The 19,282-nt window shown below is 41.8% G+C and overlaps 1 protein-coding gene across 3 annotated transcripts in view; it reads right to left on the bottom strand.

The window, feature by feature from the left end:
• The window catches only part of lyst (lysosomal trafficking regulator), a 360,509-nt gene that overhangs the window by 202,930 nt on the left and 138,297 nt on the right, over positions 1-19,282 (bottom strand). For all 3 annotated transcript variants that reach the window (XM_043680014.2, XM_043680023.2, XM_087978632.1), the window contains 3 exons: positions 15,579-17,643; positions 7,838-8,852; positions 1,710-1,871 (listed from right to left, as the gene is read on the bottom strand). In XM_043680014.2, the coding sequence (XP_043535949.2) occupies positions 1,710-1,871; positions 7,838-8,852; positions 15,579-17,643 (3,242 nt within the window). The remainder of the gene's footprint in view (positions 1-1,709; positions 1,872-7,837; positions 8,853-15,578; positions 17,644-19,282) is intronic.

The following is a 19,282-nucleotide window of genomic DNA, read 5'->3' as shown; positions in this document are numbered from 1 at the left end:
ATTCACAAACAGGACTTTCCTGATAAACCCACTGTTTTAGCACTGTTACTGCTACACTGAATTTTTAAAATTCTTCTCATGTTTTCTGGAAGAACTCCATTTCATTCTCCCAGTTTCTCCATTGCATCTGTTCTGATGATTCAATCTTCCACAACCACACTCGCATATCTTGATTGACTAGCTCTGAACAGTGTACAAACTATTTCCGACACTTCTGTTTTCATCCCTTCCCCTCACACCCAAAGCAACAAAACAATTCTGCTTGTCCACCCACCTGCCTTCATATTCAATGGATCATCCTCTGCCATTGCCACCAGCTCATGCGTGCTACAACTAAACGTTTTCTACATCCAACTTCAGTCAACATGCCAAAAGCTGTTCCTCCACTACAACCCCATACACTCCCTTCCTTTCCCACAGTACCTCCTTATGCAAGCACAAGAAATTTAAGAATTGCCCTTAGTCATCCTCTCTTCCCACCACCCATACCCTAAACACACATTCTAGGCTGTGTTGTGTTCAGGGGGCGGCATGGTGGCTCAGCGGTTAGCACTGCTGCCTCACAGCACCAGGGTCCCAGGTTCGATTCCAGACTCTGGCGACGGTCTGTGTGGAGTTTGCACATTCTCCTAGTGTCTGTGTGGGTTTCCTCCGGGTGCTCCGGTTTCCTCCCACAGTCCAAAGATGTGCAGGTTAGGAGAATTAGCTATGCTAAAATTGTTCATAGTGTTAGGTGCATTAGTCAGAGGGGAATGGGTCTGGGTGGGTTACTCTTCGGAGGTTCGGTGTGGACTGGTTGGGCCTGGAGCATTCTGGATTAGTGGGCCGAAGGGCCTGTTTCCACATTGTAGGGAATCAAATCTAATCTAATCTGGCCCCCTCTACATTGGGAAGTTCAAACTCAGGTTGCATCACTACCCTTGCAATCTGTTTCTGCTTGTTTTTATACATGCCAATTTTAATTTTGCTATTTTAATGTTTTGTTTTGGACACAAATATTCATTATTCTGCCATTCACATCTACTCTGGACAAATTTTATTTTCTTGCTGCAACCATGACAACATATTTTATTTGTTGCACTATGAAATCATTTTTCATTTAATATCTGTTTGCATACTATTCTTTTATTCTTCCTTCCCAGATTGCTATCATGCCCTTCTTACTTGCACAAGGTCTATTTTATTTCCATCTTCCTTTAATTCTGAAGAAGGGGCCTTGGCCTCTCCATAGATACTTCCAGCCCTGTTGAGTGCTTCTAGCTTTTTTTTGATTTTATTTCAGTCTTCCAGCATCCAGTGTTTTATTTTTGCTGTTTTTGTTGTGCCTAAATCCACCATGCTTGCTTCATTAAAAAAAAACTTTTGGAAAGGAGTCAGGTTAATAGATAGTAAAATGTCTCCAAAATCTGTTGGTGAGACAAGGTAAATACAATTAGATGATCAACACAGCAAGCTCTGCAACACCTCAAATAATACCATTTTTATTATCAGTGGTAGAGACCTCAGACAAGGTTGTCTGTCTATCTCTGCTCTTGCTGAAAGAGGAAGCAAGAACATCAAACCAATTTAAAATTAGATCATATTTTAATATTGTGGAGATTTTTAAGGTGAAACAGTATTTTGATAACGCTAAGAACCGAAAATTTATTAATTTCAAGAAAGCAAATTAATAACAAATATTTAACAAAACAGTTACATAAAAGGTGCACCTTTTTTCTCTCTTGTTCAGCTGAACAGCCATCCACAGAAATTCCTCCTAAGGATACACTTTGCAACGAATCGAAAAGAGGCTTGGCCAGATTCGTATCAACAATACCAGAACGAACAAGTAGGTCTCGCATATCAGTCAATATTTCATCCACAGAAAGGTTCTGGGATTTAAGAAACAGAAAATATAAATTTCATAATACTGTTACCAAGTTCTGGAATTCCTTCCCTAAAATGCTTCTTAAAATTAATCTCTTAAACCAAAACTTCAGTTACCTTAACTACTATTGCTTCATGAGATTTACTGACCAATTTTGTGTTAGAACTCTTGTGAAGTATCTTGTGATTATAGAACATAGAACATAGAAGAATACAGCGCAGTACAGGCCCTTCGGCCCTCGATGTTGCGCCAATCCAAGCCCACCTAACCTACACTAGCCCACTATCCTCCATATGCCTATCCAATGCCCGCTTAAATGCCCATAATGAGGGAGAGTCCACCATTGCTACTGGCAGGGCATTCCATGAACTCACGACTCGCTGAGTAAAGAACCTACCCCTAACATCTGTCCTATACCTACCCCCCCTTAATTTAAAGCTATGCCCCCTTGTAATAGCTGACTCCATACGTGGAAAAAGATTCTCACTGTCGACCCTATCTAAACCCCTAATCATCTTATACACCTCTATCAAGTCACCCCAAACCTTCTTTTCTCCAATGAAAACAACCCCAAATGCCTCAGCCTTTCCTCATACGATCTTTCTACCATACCAGGCAACATCCTGGTAAACCTCCTCTGCACCCGTTCCAGTGCCTCCACATCCTTCCTATAGTATGGCGACCAAAACTGCACACAATACTCCAGATGTGGCCGCACCAGAGTCCTATACAACTGCAACATGACCTCAGTACTCCGGAACTCAATTCCTCTACCAATAAAAGCCAGTACGCCATATGCCTTCTTCACCACACTATTTACCTGGGTGGCAACTTTCAAAGATTTGTGTACATGGACACCAAGATCCCTCTGCTCATCCACACTACCAAGTATCCGACCATTAGCCCAGTACCCCATCTTTTTATTACACTTACCAAAGTGAATCACCTCACACTTAGCTACATTGAACTCCATTTGCCACCTTTCTGCCCAGTTCTGCAGCTTATCTATATCCCGCTGTAACCTGCCACATCCTTCCTCACTATCTACAACTCCTCCGACTTTCGTATCATCCGCAAACTTACTCACCCAACCTTCTAACCCCTCCTCCAGGTCATTTATAAAAATGACAAACAGCAATGGTCCCAAAACAGATCGTTGCGGAACACCACTAGTGACGGCACTCCAAGATGAACATTTGCCATCAACTACTACCCTCTGTCTTCTTCCAGCCAGCCAACTCCTAATCCAAACCTCCAACTCACCCTCAATCCATACCTCTGTATTTTTTGCAGTAGTCTACCATGGGGAACCTTATCAAACGCCTTACTAAAATCCATATACACCACATCTACCGCTTTCCCCTCATCCACCTCCTTAGTCACCTTCTCAAAGAATTCAATAAGGGTTGTGAGGCACGACCTGCCCTTCACAAAACCATGCTGACTATCCTTGATCACATTATTCCTATCCAGATGTTCATAAATCCTATCCCTTACAATTCTCTCTAAGATTTTGCCCACAACAGAAGTGAGACTCACCGGCCTATAGTTACTAGGGTTATCCCTACTCCCCTTTTTGAACAAGGGAACCACATTTGCTAGCCTCCAATCTTCTGGCACTACTCCTGTAGACAACGAGGACATAAAAATCAAGGCCAATGGCTCTGCAATCTCTTCCCTTGCTTCCCAGAGAAACCTAGGATAAATGCCATCAGGCCCAGGGGACGTATCTATTTTCACCCTTTCCAGAATTTCCAACACCTCTTCTCTACATACCTCAAAGCCATCCATTCTACTTAATTGTGACTCAGTACTCACATTGACAACAATGTCCTGTTCCTGATTGAATACTGACGAAAAGTATTCATTCAGTGTCTCCCCAATCTCTTCAGCCTCCACACGCAACTTCCCACTACTATCCTTGACTGGACCTATTCCTACCCTAGTCATTCTTTTATTCCTGACATACCTATAGAAAGCCTTAGGGTTTTCCCTAATCCTACCAACTAAGGACCTTTCATGTCCCCTCCTTGCTGCTCTTAGCTCTCTCTTCAGGTCCTTCCTGGCTACCTTATAACTCTTATCCCTCTCCATCACTAGAGTAAAGGTCACCGAATTGTGGTCACTGTCCCCAAAGTGCTCACCTACCTCTAATTCTAACACCTGGCCTGGTTCATTACCCAGAACCAAATCCAGTATGGCCTCACCTCTTGTGGGCCTATCTACATATTGTGTCAGGAAACCCTCCTGCACACATTGGACAAACACTGACCCATCTAACGAACTTGAGCTATAGCTTTCCCAATTAATATCAGGAAAGTTAAAGTCCCCCATAACAACCACCCTATTACTTTCACTCTTCTCTTGAATCATCCTCGCAATCCTTTCTTCTACGTTTCTAGGACTATTAGGAGGCCTGTAAAAAACTCCTAACAGGGTGAGCTCACCTTTCCTATTCCTAACCTCAGCCCAAACTACCTCAGATGGCGAGTCTTCATCCATCGTCCTTTCCACAGCTGTAATACTATCTTTGACAAGCAATGCCACACCTCCCCCTCTTTTACCCCCACCTCTGACCCTACTAAAACATTTAAACCCTGGAACCTGCAACAGCCAATCCTGTCCCTGTTCTACCCATGTCTCCGTAATAGCCACAACATCGAAGTCCCAGGTACCAACCCACGCTGCAAGTTCACCTACCTTATTTCGTATACTTCTTGCATTGAAGTATACACACTTCAAACCACTTTCCTGTTTACAGGCACCCTCCTTTGAAATTGATGCCATGTTCCTAACCAAGTCAGTGATTTGTGCAGGGAAAAGCCATTATTTAATACATTAAAGGCACTGCATAATGCAAACTATTTGTTTCTTCTCGAAACATTATCTATCAGTTGCACCAAAACATAGATGAAATCTTCGTTACTACTGATTTCTGACAAATTAATTTGGCCATGTGGATAACCCCTTTAAGGCTAATGGGAAATCAATAATTAATCTCCTTGTGGTGTCCATCAATGCTCTTTATGTCTTTAGGAGAGATTGGCACCGAGGGGGATACAGTGTTTTATTTCCCTCTCCAACTCCATTCTGATTTAGTTTTTTCCCAGTCTGCCGATCCCCTCCACTTTAATGGTCTCATTGCCCATAATGGGTTTTACACGTAAATATTTAATTGACTGCATGGGTGATTATTGGTGGTGTCTAATAGTTAAAAATAAAAAAAGTCAGTGATTTGTGCAGCGAAAAGCCATTCAATTGTGCATTATAAAATTACTGATTGCAAAAGCAAAGCAGACCCAGAACTCTTGTGGTGCAGTGGTAATGTCCCTCCCTCTGAACCAGGAGGCCTGAGACAAGTCCCACATGCTTAAGATATGTGCTATGACATCTCTGAACAGGTTGATTGGAGAATATATTTTAAAAGTGTAAACCCACTTGGGGTCTTGTGGTGTAGTGGTAGTGTCCCCGCCTCTGGTCCATGAGGCCTGGGTTCAAGCTCCATCTGCTGCTGAGGTGTATAATGAGCAGGCTGGTTAGAAAATGTTAAAAATAATAACCCAGACTCACCGCAATCTCTTTGATAATTTGCATTGCCTATACTGGGCTTTTTATGTAAACCTCTCGCTGGCTGCATGGAGTGATTACTGATAGAGGTTAATAATTAAAAATAAAAATAGTGAGTGATTTGATGGTTGGAAATTCATTTGGCTGTGAGCTAACTCTTCTGGATAAAAGAAAAAAAAACCTCATTCCCATAGGAGTCTTGCAGTGCGCTGGTATGTCCCTACCTCTGAGCTAAAAAGTCCAGGTTCAAATTCCATCTGCTCCTGGAGGTGTGTAATGACATCTTAAATCAGATTGAATAGAAAATATCTACAAATAAAACACAGACCCAAAGCCAGGAGGCCTGGGCTCAAGTCCCACTTGCTCTAGAGATGTGTCAAATTCTGAACAGATTAATTAGAAAATATCTACCATGAGGAATTTGAGAGGTCTTGTGGCAATGATATCGACCCTATCTCTGAGCCAGGAGGCCTTGGTTCAGGCTCCACCTACTCCAGAGATGAGTCACAACATCTCTCTAAAGAAAAGATAAAATATGCATAAAATCAGGAGAACATGGGTTCAAGTCCCAGACAATGTCATTACATAACTGAACAGGTGGACTTAAAAAAACAAGAAACCCACCACCCACTCACATTGTCTGTAATGGGCTTCACATGTAAACTTCTAATTGGCTGCACAAGTGATCACTGGTGGTAGTTAATAGTTAAAAAAAAAACAAAAAACAAGCCAGTGATTTGGTGGTGGGAAAACATTTCTGGATATTAAAAAAAGTGCATATCTATTTAGGTCTTGCAGTGCAGTGATAGTGTCCCTGCCGAGTCAGAAGGCCTGGATTCAAGTTCCACCTACTCTAGAAGTGTATAATAACAACTCTGAACAAGTTAATTAGAAAATACTTATTCCAAATATGTAAGTTCTTTTCACATGTAAATATGTATGAACTATCAACAAACGGCTCTCCTAGTTAAAGATTAAATTTTGTGGTGCAGTGGTAGTGTCCCAACTCTGAGCCAAAACTCCTGGGTTCAAGTCCCATCTACTCTAGAGGTGTGTCGTAACCACCCTGAACAGGTTGATTTAAAAAACAACATCCAAAGAAGGTCTTTGATGCAGTAACAATGTCCCTATCTCTGAGCTAGGAAGCTTGCATTCAAATCTCAACTGCTCCAGAGGTTGTCATAACATCTCTGACGAGGTTGATTTTTAAAAAAGCAGACCTAGAGTAGGGTTCTTGTGGCACAGGGCTGGTATCCCTGTGGAAGGCAAGGTTCAAGTCTCACCTGCTCAGGAGGTGTGTAATACATCTTTTAACAGGCTGATTCAAAAATAGTAAATAAAATCAGAAAAAACAAAAGTAAAGCACACCCTTGGGTTCTTGTGGTGCAGTGGCAGTGTGTCTACCTCTGAGCCAGGATACCTGGATTCAAGTCCTACCTGCTGCGGAATTGTATAATAATATCTCTGAACAGGTTTATAGAAAAATAAAGCAGACCCAAAGGTTTCTTGTGGCAGTGGTAGTGTCCCTACCTCTGAAACAGGAGGCCTGGGTTCAAGTCTCACCTGCAGCAGCATGTGTGAATAGGTTTATTGAAAAGAAAATCTGTAAAGCAGACCCAGAGTTAGGACTTGTGTGGTACAGTGGTAGTGTCCCCACCTCTGAGCCAGGAAACCTAGGTTCAAATCACACCTGCTCCAGAGTTGGTCATATCATCTCTGAATATCTTCTTCAGGAGTGGTGCACATAAGATGTGCAATGGCTCTTGTGAGGGAATGGTAGTAGTATTTCTATGCCTGAGGCAAGGTGGTCCAGGTTCAAGTCCCATCTGCTAAGATGTGCAATAACATCTCTGAGCTGATTGATTTATAAGTGTTATATGTACACTATTCAGGGAATTGCTTCTGTGTAACTTTCTTTATAAAGTAGACCCAAATGGTTTGCATTGCCTGCAATGGGCTTTGCATGTAAATATCCAATTGGCTGCACAGGTGTTTTACTTATGGCAGTTGACAGTTAAAAACAAAATTTCAGATATGAAAAGAATGAAGCAGACCCAGGGATAGATCTGCAGAATTCGGTGCTTGACTGGTACTATCCTATGAATGCCATGTGCAATCTACTTTGGTGCTCAGCAGTCAATGCTATTCCTTTCCAATTGGGCTTCCTGAGTTATTACAGTCACTATACTTGATGCTGAGTTTCCAATTCCTGGGACATTGGGATTACGGACCCAAATCCCACCTCACTGAATTAGATACAAAAAGAGAAATTGCTGGGGAAGCCCAGCACATCTAGCAGCATCTATGGAGAGAAAACAGAGTTAACATAGAGTCCAATGATCCTTATTCACTGAATTACATGCTTCAAGTTAACATGAGAAACATTAGCACTACCAAACATACCTGTGGAGCAGAGTCAAAGTCAGTTTTCCAAGAATGGTGTAGACAGATGGTTAATAAAGCTTCCAGAAGCCTGATACTATGGAGTTCCCATTCCTCCTCTGTTGTACAATGTTCCTGTTCCACAACATTCCGATCTTTTGGAATCTTATCATCTCCAACAGCAAAACTCTGTGCATCCAGTTGGTCTCCAAATGCTGTTTTTTGAACAAGTTCAGACTCTGGTTTAGCGGACTTCTCACAACTGCTGATATCTGACAATTCTTTTTTGGCCACCAGACTTGATGGCGAATGTGTGTCAATTTCCAATTCCTTTTGATTTTCACACGGAGTAGACATATTAACTTGATTTGCTTTTATGTTATCTTTCCTTGAGCTAGAGATCTGTTGAATGATCATTGTCATCAGTCGACGACAGACCCCCAGGCCACCAAGTTTATGGAATTGTTTCTGGAATGCTATACTTTTCAGGTAGATACAACAACATGCAGACCACACATCTGCTACTTGCCTGATCTGCTCTTTCGAAGGCAAAACAACACTATCCGGTGACAAATGAGGAAGCATGTTGCTCAGAGGCTCACTGGCTGTGCTATCGTAGCCTGAGGTATCTTCAGAATCATTGGCAGACTCACGATCAGATTCAGGCTCTTGACTAATGCACAGGAATGCAACACAAAGAAACAAGTTTATTACGTTTAAGTTGATGTCAATGATTTGATCTTTCCTCTTCTTGGGGTATGCTTCTTTGAGCACAGCATAAAACTTGCTTAAAGTTTGTGCCATCTCACTTTTATGCTGTGCAGCACATTGGCTACTTGGAGTGCTTCCGGGATCCAAAACAGAGTCCTCTGCATTAGTTTCTTCACCTTGCATTCCTGCATCCAGCTGTTGATCCCCAAGGCACAGGATTAAGGTTTCAAATACGTTCAGTGCATAGGATCGAACGGAGTCTAGATATATTAGCTCGGTCATTTGATTTAATCCATTGCAGCTCAAAAAGAGGCCTCTGACTACCCTGTGGAAAACAAGCACACATTTTCTTTATACGAACAAGCTTTTCTAAAAGGAAAATAATTCAATATGTCATATTGTATTTAAGAACAGAAAGGGCTAGAAATTAATGGAGGTCCAACACCATCTGAAAAGAGAAAAAGCAGCCTGCAGTTTGTCGAAATAGGGGAGGTTCAGTCAAAATACAATTCCTGTTTGAATTTTTGATTTATGCTGTCACTTCAATAATTTATCTTTGCTGTCAAATGAAGTTTAATAAAATGAATAGCACAATTTGATTACAGGCATCAGTAGAATAAACAGAGTGATCATCTCTGGTTTAGACCTCAACAAACTACTGCTCTTCTTTGTATGCCATGATGTGGAGGTGATGATGTTGGACTGGGGTGGACAAAGTTAAAAATCACACAACACCAGGTTATAGTGCAACTAGCTTATTTGGAGGTACTAGGTTTCAAAGCACTGTTCCTTCATCAGGTAGCTGTGGACCAGGATCACAAGACACAGTTTATAGCAAAAGATCTCATTGTCATGCAACTGAAATGATATATTGAACAAACCTAGATTGCTGTTATGTCTTTCATCTTTTAGAATGGGTTGCAGGGTTTGGTTTATTAATATGTAAATTCCAGAACTTCTTTTCAGTCACATTCTCAAGATAACTTAAGGTTTTATAAAAAATGTGACATCTCAGCTCAGACAATGCATTAAAGGTGTGAACTTAGAGTCTGTCTGTATCCCAATCTTGAGCCAAACTGGATCTACTTCCAAAGTAAGAATTTTAAAAATATTAAGGATTGACTGCTTGCAGATTGTGTGTTTTTTGAACAAACTAGAATTTATCTTCAATTACAATTCTGCAAATACAAATTCACCCCATAGTTGTACGTGTGTGTGCATGCATGTGAGGGGGGAGAGAGAATGTGAATGCGTGCGTGAGAGTGTGCACGTGTGAGAGCATGCTTGCATGTGTGCATGCTTGGTAGAGTGTATGTGTAAGTGTGACGGAGTATAAGCCTGTGAGAGGGTGTGCGCCTGGATGAGAGCATGGGGGGAGGTGCGTGTGCGCATCTGAGTGGGCATACATATGAAAGACGGTCTGTATGAGAGAGAGTGTATGTAGGAACGTATATGCACGTGTGAGAGAGTGTATAGTGCAGTGGGCTCACCTATAACGTGACATGAACCCAAGGCCCAGGTCAAGGCCATCCTCATGGGTACCGGACTTGGCTGTCAGCCTCTGTTCAGCCACTCTGCATTCTTCTGTACCCCAAAGTCCGCCTTAGTGAATGGTCACCTGAAGATCAGAGGCCAAATGTCTCTGACCGCTGAAGTGTTCCCCGACTGGGAGGGAACACCCCAGTCAGGCGATTGCTGCAAGGTGTCCATTCACCCATTGTTGTGGCATCTGCTTGGTCTCGCCAATGTACCGTACCTCAGGGCATCCTTGCCTGCAGCGTATGAGATAAGACAACGTAGGCCGGGTCACGAGTACCTGCCGTGTATATGGTGGGTAGTGTCTCCACGTGTAATGGTGGTATCCTTGTTGACACTGACACATCTTGCAGTGGTTGCCATGACAGGGGTATACATTGTTGTGGTCGATGTTGTCCTGATGGTTGGGTAGTTTGCTGTAAACAATGGTCGGTTTAAGTTTCGGCGGTTGTTTAAAGACAAGAAATGGAGGCATAATGAAGATCTTGGTGAGGTACTCTGCCTGCAACGCATTATTGATGAGGATAAGAACAACATGGCACTGTTCCTCCACTCCTGGGAAGCACTGGACAACGAAGTGTACCCTATCGGTTGCATCCCATGTCTGTCTTCTGGGGAAATCATTACGGTTTCTCGCTGTGGCACATCAGAACTGGCAATCGATAAGTTGAGCATCGTATCCTGGTCTTATGAGGACATCCTTCTGCACCTTCAGATTCCTCCTAATCTGAACAGTTCCCATGTATGCGTAGGGCTTGTCCATTGGGGATGGCTGTTTTAATACGTTTAGGGTGGAAGTTAGAAAACTGCTGCATCGTGATGTCATCCGTGGGTTTGCAGTAGAGTTAGGTACTGAAGTGCCTGTCCTCGACAGAGATCCATGTCCAAGAATGACACAGATACTAAAACATAGTTCATGATAAGTTTGATAGTGGGATGAAACTTGTTGATATCACTGTGTGGTCATTCCAGTGACTCCTTGCCATAAGTCCACAGGAAGAGAATGCTGTCAATATATCTGTTGCATAGTGCTGATTGGAGGTCCTGTGCAGCAAAGTCGTCTTGTTAAACTTGTGCATGAAAATGTTGGCATATTGGGGTGCAAATATGGTCCCCATGGCTGTTCCATGCATCCTGATGAAGAATTGGTTGTCAAAAGGTGAAAATGTTTTGGTCGAGGATGAAGCGCAAAAGTTGTACCATGGAGCTCAGAGATTGGCAGCAGTTGGTATTGAGTACTGAGGCTGTTGCAGTGATGTATCGTGGGGTACGCTGGTGTAGAGTGCTGAAACATCCATTGTGGCAAGGAATGTTCTCAGTTCAACTAGTCTGTTGGAGCAGAGTTTCTGTAAGAAATCTGTAGTGTCGCGACAGAAGCTGGGGGTCTCCTGTACAATGGGTTTCAAGATGCCCTCGACATAGCCAGAGGGGTTCTCACACAGGGCCCTATTGAACGACACAATGGGACGACCCAGTATGTTGTCTTTGTGCAACTTCGGAAAGCAGTAGAAATCTCCTATGCAAGAAGTACGTGGGATGAGAGTGTGTAGGGAACTCTGTAGGACTGGATCAAAAGACTTAATCAAATGAGTTTAGTTCACAGGTGTATTCTTTGGTCTGATCAGACAGTAGTCTTCTGTAGTGCTCCTGGTTGTTCAGTTGTCGGTACACTTCCTTGCAGTAGTCAGTTCTATTCTGAACGACGATGGCTCCTCCTTTATCTGCTGGTTTGAGGACAATGTTGCAATTATTTTTGTGCATGGATGGACTGTATTATGATCGGGTGACGTTTTGCTCTACCTTGTGGGTGCAGCTGATAATCAGGCATTTACGCATTTCCTGACTGTTTGAGCATATGTGTCAAGCCCAGGACAGCAGTTCTCCAGAGGGGTCCAAATCAACTCCTTCATTGGTTGCTCCTCTATGGATTTCTCTGATGACTGTTCCAGTTAATCAGTTGTCTCACTGGGATCTTTGCAGACATTTTGGAAGAATTCCCAGAGTGTCATGTGTCTGGTGAATTCTTCCGTGTCAGTCGTAAGACCAATGGGATCCATTTTGGTGGTGTGGCAGAAATTGAGTCCTTGACTGAGAACTTCAATCTCTTCTGGTTGGAGGGTGTGGCCCAATAAGTTAGCAATCAATTTCCCAGTGGTGATAACGTTTTCACCCACCATGTATGCAGCAGGTACTCATGTGACTCGGCCAATGTTGGCTATTTCGTATGCAGCAGGCAAGGACGCCCCAAGGCTTGGTACATTGTTGAGACCAAGCAGATGCTACAACAATGGATGAATGGACACCACACAATCGCCAGCCAAGAACGTTCCCTTCCAGTCAGGGACATTCGGCCTCAGACCTTCGAGTGACCATCCGCCAAGGCAGACTTCGGGATATGCAACAACAGAGTCGCTGAGCAGAGCCTGATAGTCAAGTTCAGTACCAGGAGGATTGCCCCAAGCTGGTACCTGGGTTCACGTCACACTACAGTTGACTCCACTACACTATCAACTCTCTCACACATGCACACACTCAGACACACACACATACATACATCCTCCACACATTCACCCATGCACACACCCTCTCACAGACTCATACTGTCAAACTCATGCACCCACTCTACCAAGCATGCACATGCACACACGCAAACACACACACACACACACACACACACAAGTCTATGGGGTGATTTTGCATTTGCAGAATTATAATTGCAGGCGCATTCTATTTTATTCAAAAAGCACACAATCTGCAGGCAGTCAATGCAAGCAGTCAATCCATTTAACATTTTATGAATTCCTACTTTGGAAATAGAATCAGCCTGGCTCATAATTGGGATACAGACAGACTCTAACCACATACCCTTATTGTGTTGTCTGAGCTGAGATGTCTATTTTTTAATAAAACCTTAAGTTATCTCGAGAATGTGACTGGAAAGAAATTCTGAACTGAAATCTGCAACCCATTCTAAAAGATGAAAGAGTTAACAGCAATCTAGGTTTGTTCAATATATCATTTCAGTTGCATGACACTGAGATCTTTTGCTATAAATTCTGTCTCTTATCATCCTGCTCCACAGCTACCTAATGAAGGAGAGGCGCTCCGAAAGCTAGTACTTCCAAATAAATCTGTTTGACAAAAACTGGTGTTGAGAATTTTTTTTTAAACTTCTTTGTATGGAGTGAGATGTTTTAACAAAGGGGAAGATCTTCCACTGGTCAGACAGTCATTCTACAAGCGTAGAGGGCTTGTGGTACAGTGGAAGCATCCCTACCTCCAAGACATAATGCCTGGGTTCAAGTCCTATCCATTCCAGATGTGTGTAATAACATCTCTGAATAGGTTGATTAAAAAATAGTTGATTTTTTGTATATCAGAGGTGGAAATGGCAACCCTGCTAAATTCACATCAGCACATTCCAAAGGGATGGCTGGGAAATTGAATTTTCTAAGCAATACCACCATGCCTGGAACTTTACAAACGTCTCTGCAGCTCATTCTGCTGTAACGCTCATTTTATTAATGCAAATTTGCCGACTGACGAATTGGGGACACTGATTTTGATGCGCAATCTTTTAAAACGTGTGTTGGCTATAACACGATCACATTGCCAATACGAAGTGCTGTTTCTAAAGTGCGATTTTTCTATAATGTGGGGTTGCACAAGAATGCAACCATCATTTTTTTTAAAATTGAAGACTTCAGATGGCTATGAAATTAAGTAAAACAGTCACTATTAAATACATAGTCTGACACCTAAGTAACTATTCGACAGACTCTATATATCTCACTCTCAGCCCTCAGGGGACCCATTCACACTCCTGCTTCAACTAAATCTCTCATTCCTCTTCCTGCCACTGCCAGCTCCAACCTGAACCCTGAACCTCACTCCCCCAAACAATGCCACTGTCACCAGGCCCAACCCAACTTCCCAACTCACAAAGAGAAAGTGAGGACTGCAGATGCTGGAGATCAGAGCTGAAAATGTGTTGCTGGAAAAGCGCAGGTCAGGCAGCATCCAAGGAGCAGGAGAACCGACGTTTCGGGCATGAGCCCTTCTTCAGGAATCATTCCTGAAGAAGGGCTCATGCCCGAAACGTCGATTCTCCTGCTCCTTGGATGCTGCCTGACCTGCTGCGCTTTTCCAGCAACACATTTTCAGTTCCCAACCCACAACCCAATTTCCCCAGCCCCCAACCTACATGATTCCTTATACATTGCACTCTCGCACCCCAGCTGATACCCCAGTTTATTGGTACCCTACTTCCACTCCAGTTGGCACCCCACACACTCACCACCCTACTTATTGAGCACCTTACCTAATAACCAATCTGTCACCCAAACCACCTAGCATTCTAATATGACTGATTATATTTTTCCTTAGTAGTTGTCTGGACCTTTAAATTTAGAATGGAAGCACACCTCCACATTTCTGAGGGAGATCTGAATGGAATCTCCCTTTCCTTTCACTAAAAAGAAAATCTGGCTGAAAATAATACATTTCCAGGAACAGCCAAAGCCACTCAATTTAAACTCTACACATCAAGTGAGTTGCATGTCCCATTGGCGGCTGCATCTGAGTTAGAGAGATAAAATTGTGATTTTCTACATACAGGATATATCAAAAAAAGTAGAAGGTACATCTCATGTAGCCTTTCACTAATTCAACTGCATTGAACTCAAGAGCAATAGAAAGTGCTATGAAATTAGTAACAAACTCCAACAATGTTGTGGTCAAGTTATGGTAAAAATCCAAGGCACACTCTAACCTTGAAATGTTATCTACTTTTTTCTTTTCCGAATATTCACTCGTGTCAGTATTTTCCAACTAACTTAGTTTCCAGCATTTGCAATCTCATTACACAACAGTTTTAAATTATAGTAGATAAAACTGATTCTAAGACATACATAGCATCCAACATAAACTTTGCCTCACCCTTCAAATGGCCAATGTTGGATAAAAGTTATTACTTTATAATTAATATCAATGACTTTTGCATTCAGATTTGGTATATCATACTGTTATATCAAGAAGAATGCTGGACCTATAAAGACTGAAGTCAAGCTGTTATAACTTTCAGAGTGGCAGTGGGTAAATAAACATTGGTCAAATTTTAAACATTAGGTCAATTAAAAATGTTTCATACTGTGGATAAATATGTTGAAAGCCTTGAAAAGCCTCAGGGTGCATCACAACTTATTAGAAAGAACTGCACAGGCAAGTAGGATACAGCAAATCAAGAAAGTCAGGCAAAACGAGGTGAATGAAAGGCCTCAAAACGCACGCATGAACTTGCAAACAAGTGATGAACTAACTTCTTGACAGCATTTGGAGAAACTCAGCAGGTCTGGCAGCATACATGGTGAGAAAGCAGAGTTAATATTTCAAGCCCAGTGACCTTTCTTCATAACTGAATTACTCCTTTCATTTTTGTAACATCTAATTACTTATTAAAATGAAACTCTAATGTGACTTCAAAACACAGAAGTATGAGATATAATGTCTTGCTCACCTTGACTTAAAGAGTGAAGGCAATGTGTGCAGATGAAGCTGAAGGACATCCGGAGACAAACACCTGTTGTGATTGTTGTATACTTCAGTACAGGCTGTCATTATTCCCAGTTGCTGTGTTTGATGAGACAGCTCCACTCCTCTTTGAAGCACTGTATTAAAGATATGAGTGTAAAGTTGCCATTTAATGACATCATTGCCTTTTTGTATTAGATGGCATATGTGGCTAGTAACTTGCAAACTCAGCTGTGCATCATCAATGAAGAGAAGATCTTGGTAGGCTTTCAAAGCTTCCCTCATCCACATTTCCCTGGATCCTCCACTTGGCAGAATACTATCTGCTCTGTAAATAGGGTTGACAAGACTGGTTGAGGAACTAATGTTCATAAGACCTCCATGTAGAATTTCTGCAACATCAGGTATCTGGCTACTATCAACAGCACAAATGTTACAATTCACTTGTTTCATTTTTACTGAAACCTCCTCACCCCCAAGCTGCTCAAGGATAAATTTACTCAGAATACTCAAGATATCCTGCTGACAGTTCTTTAAAGTTTGTAGCTTTATGGCATGAATCATGGGACCAATGATAGACCTTGGATCCATACAACAACAAATCCCCACAGCATGTATGCCTGATAAAATCTGTACACAAGTGCTACTTAAGCAAACTTTCTGAAGCAAGTGCAGACATTGGTGAGCACACACTGCAATACAGCAACAACGATCAGGATAATAAATTTCACCATCTAATGTCATCTCAAAAGGATTTTTGGACAGCTGATTTCTGAATGCTGCAACTGGAAGGCCAGACAGATTTCTATGGTGATGCATGAAGTGAGAATACACACATCGCCTGTGCCGCTTGCGTGTACAAACAGACTGATGGAGTTGTTCTGATTTTACCTTCTTGACAATGTTAATTATTTTCATGACACTACTAATTAAGGATGTGATATGCTCTGCTGCCTCAGTAGACTGGGGTTCATCTTTGGCAACCAATCTTTCCATCTGAAGCACTATTCCTTCAAACAACTCAAAGCCATGATGCTGAGTAAACTCATGGACAAGGTCCATAGCCTGACTGAAGAAGGGGGGATTGGAGGACGCTGTTTGTAGGGTACAAATTAAAATTTGCAAAATCACTTCAAGTAGCTCTGGCACCAGCAGAATTTTGTGACAAGACCTTGAGAAAGAAAAATCTTCATTGAACTGGAAAGTCATTTTCAGTCGTGGGACAAAGGGATCTGTACGCTTGTCAATGCAGTTCTTGACCTTCAATGTCACCCTCAACAAGTCTGCAATATTTTTCCTTAGTGTGTCTGGTATATTTTCTCTGCAATTTATGTCAACTGATAAAAGATGTAACACAGTACGTAGAAGCATCCTTTGTACCAGGGCCGCAGGCTCTGGGGTCCATCCTGCAGCAACTTCCTCAGCATTAGATACATTTCCATTGCAGCAGTTTCCAATTCCTGCCAAAAATTCTGTCAATGTGGGAACAACGTTCACAGTTAATGCTGGATTGTGATTTAAGGCCATGTCAAATTTGCAAACTTTTTCTAATAGAGACAACAAAACACGACAGAGATCAAATGGAGTATTTTCCGACTTATTCAACATGGAGGACTCCATATCTGTTTCTTGCAGCAACGCAGCAGCACATTCTAAACTTAAGTCATGCTGAGCAACTTCTCCAACTTTTAAAGATGGGAGAAAACTGTCTTTGGAAGCATTACAGTCCTCTCTTGACTTGCAGGTTACAAAAGGCTGCAAAGTCTGCTGTCGTCTTTGTCTGATCATGACTGAATTCTTGTCATCTGAATTGGTTTCAGAATCAGATGTGGAAAGTGCTGTTTTCCTGGCTTCCCTCAAGGAATAGCAGTGAGTGTTTCTACGTTGTCGTCTGGTCTTCCAGTTGCTGGTGTTGCATTGTGATGGTACCTGAGCGTATAAAACTGAGCTTCTGTCTGGGATGAGTGTTGCTTTTTCCTGAGGAGATTTAGTTGCAGAATACTTGGTCTCTTTGGTAAACAATAGGTGTTCTAGTGCAGATAGGTTATAATCTAAAAAACAGAAAAACATGATAAAAAGCTATTATGCAAAATGTTGCTAGACCAGATTGTTTGTTTATTTTAAAAAAATATTTAAAACCATCTCATCACCCAATTGCACACTGACTAGATTTAAAGCAGAAGTTTAACATTCACAAGATGATATTAGCATCATCACTGAACTGGCATTCCATTTGCAACCTTCATTCTTGAGATTATTTGCAACCATCCCTAGGATGTTCCACTGAATAAGTGCAACACATTTAAGTGACACTGTGTTCTACACCAAATAAGATTACATTCATACTTACAATTCCATAGTTACCATTCTGGCAATAATTAAGAACTATCTATTTTTACAGTGAATTTGATTTCAATAGTTTAGCATGAGTTTTACATTTTCTCAATCAAATGGAATAACAGAACGTGAGCACTCAGACACTGGATACTGCAAAATGGCTAGTGATCTAATTAAGAAAATATTGCACAAGGTGGCTCATGTTGGCCTTTACATCCAGCTCATCCACTATATTTAAATAGGTCAAATCAAATCAACCAGAATCCACCGACTTTTTTAAAATCTACCTTCCTGAACCTGGTCAGCTGATCCATTCTAATTCAACCCCAACTTTATAAACTTCTACCTTATGTATATGAGCCTATATAAAACGTGCAGCGTCAAGTGTGTGGTGGTGGAAAAGCACAGCAGCTCATGCAGCATCCGAGGAGCAAGAGAATTAACAATTCAGGCATAAGCCCTTTATCAGGAATGAGATCAATGAGAATGAATCAAAATTCCTGATGAAGAGCTTATGCTCAAAACGTTGACTCTCCTGCTCCTCTGTGTTGCATGGCCTGCTGTGCTTTTCCAGTACGACACTCTCAACTCTGATCTCCAGCATCTGCAGTCCTCACTTGCTCCTGTATAAATGGTACAATTGTTCTGATCACATGCAAACTTTTAACTGTTTATGATTCTAGATATATTCTTCAGGGATGTTATTACACACCACTGGAGCAGGTGGGAGGTTTGTCTGAGTTGGTGCAAGAGGCTAACCTGACCCGTAGAAGAAAACAGATGGCCAGTCATCAACGGAAATTAACACCTAGCTTGCATGTCCAAGAAGTATAATTTTGCATCTTCAGCAATGTGTGTCAAAACACCTTTGGAGGAAGGTAATGGGTAGGATATTACAGAAAATGTGGTCATAGGAATTCTGAACAACAATAGGTCTTGCTTTCCGAGAACTGTGTTCTGCACAGCTGCTATTTTCAGGTCAAGAAACAGTAACAGGTGCTCCTCTAAATAAATGGTAACTATACCTAACCCAAAAAAACGTAACCTAAAGGCTGTCAGTACGATCAATTCTGTTGTTCTTGGAGACTATGACTATATTATACAGAAGTTTATTTTCTTGAGCTTTTCCTTCCGAATCTTGTTTGCTCTTGCAGAAGTAGGTGGTAAAACTCTAGTAGTGTGAAAATTAGGTCCTCAACATGGAATTACAAAATACAGTGTAAAAGACTGTCAATACCCTGAGAAAGAACTCTACACTGATAGTCTGAGAGTAGGAGTTTCAAGTAACACTGACATAAACTAAACCACAACTTTTCCAGCTGAAAATAAAAGGAGAGGACGTTATGTCAATGA

The sequence above is a fragment of the Chiloscyllium plagiosum genome, unplaced genomic scaffold (genome assembly GCF_037043375.1).
Source record: "Chiloscyllium plagiosum isolate Xiang-an unplaced genomic scaffold, Cpla_swu_hap1 HiC_scaffold_3, whole genome shotgun sequence".
NCBI lineage: Eukaryota > Metazoa > Chordata > Chondrichthyes > Orectolobiformes > Hemiscylliidae > Chiloscyllium > Chiloscyllium plagiosum.
Note: the sequence above shows the minus strand (reverse complement) of the source record. Positions and strands in the feature narration are given on the sequence as shown.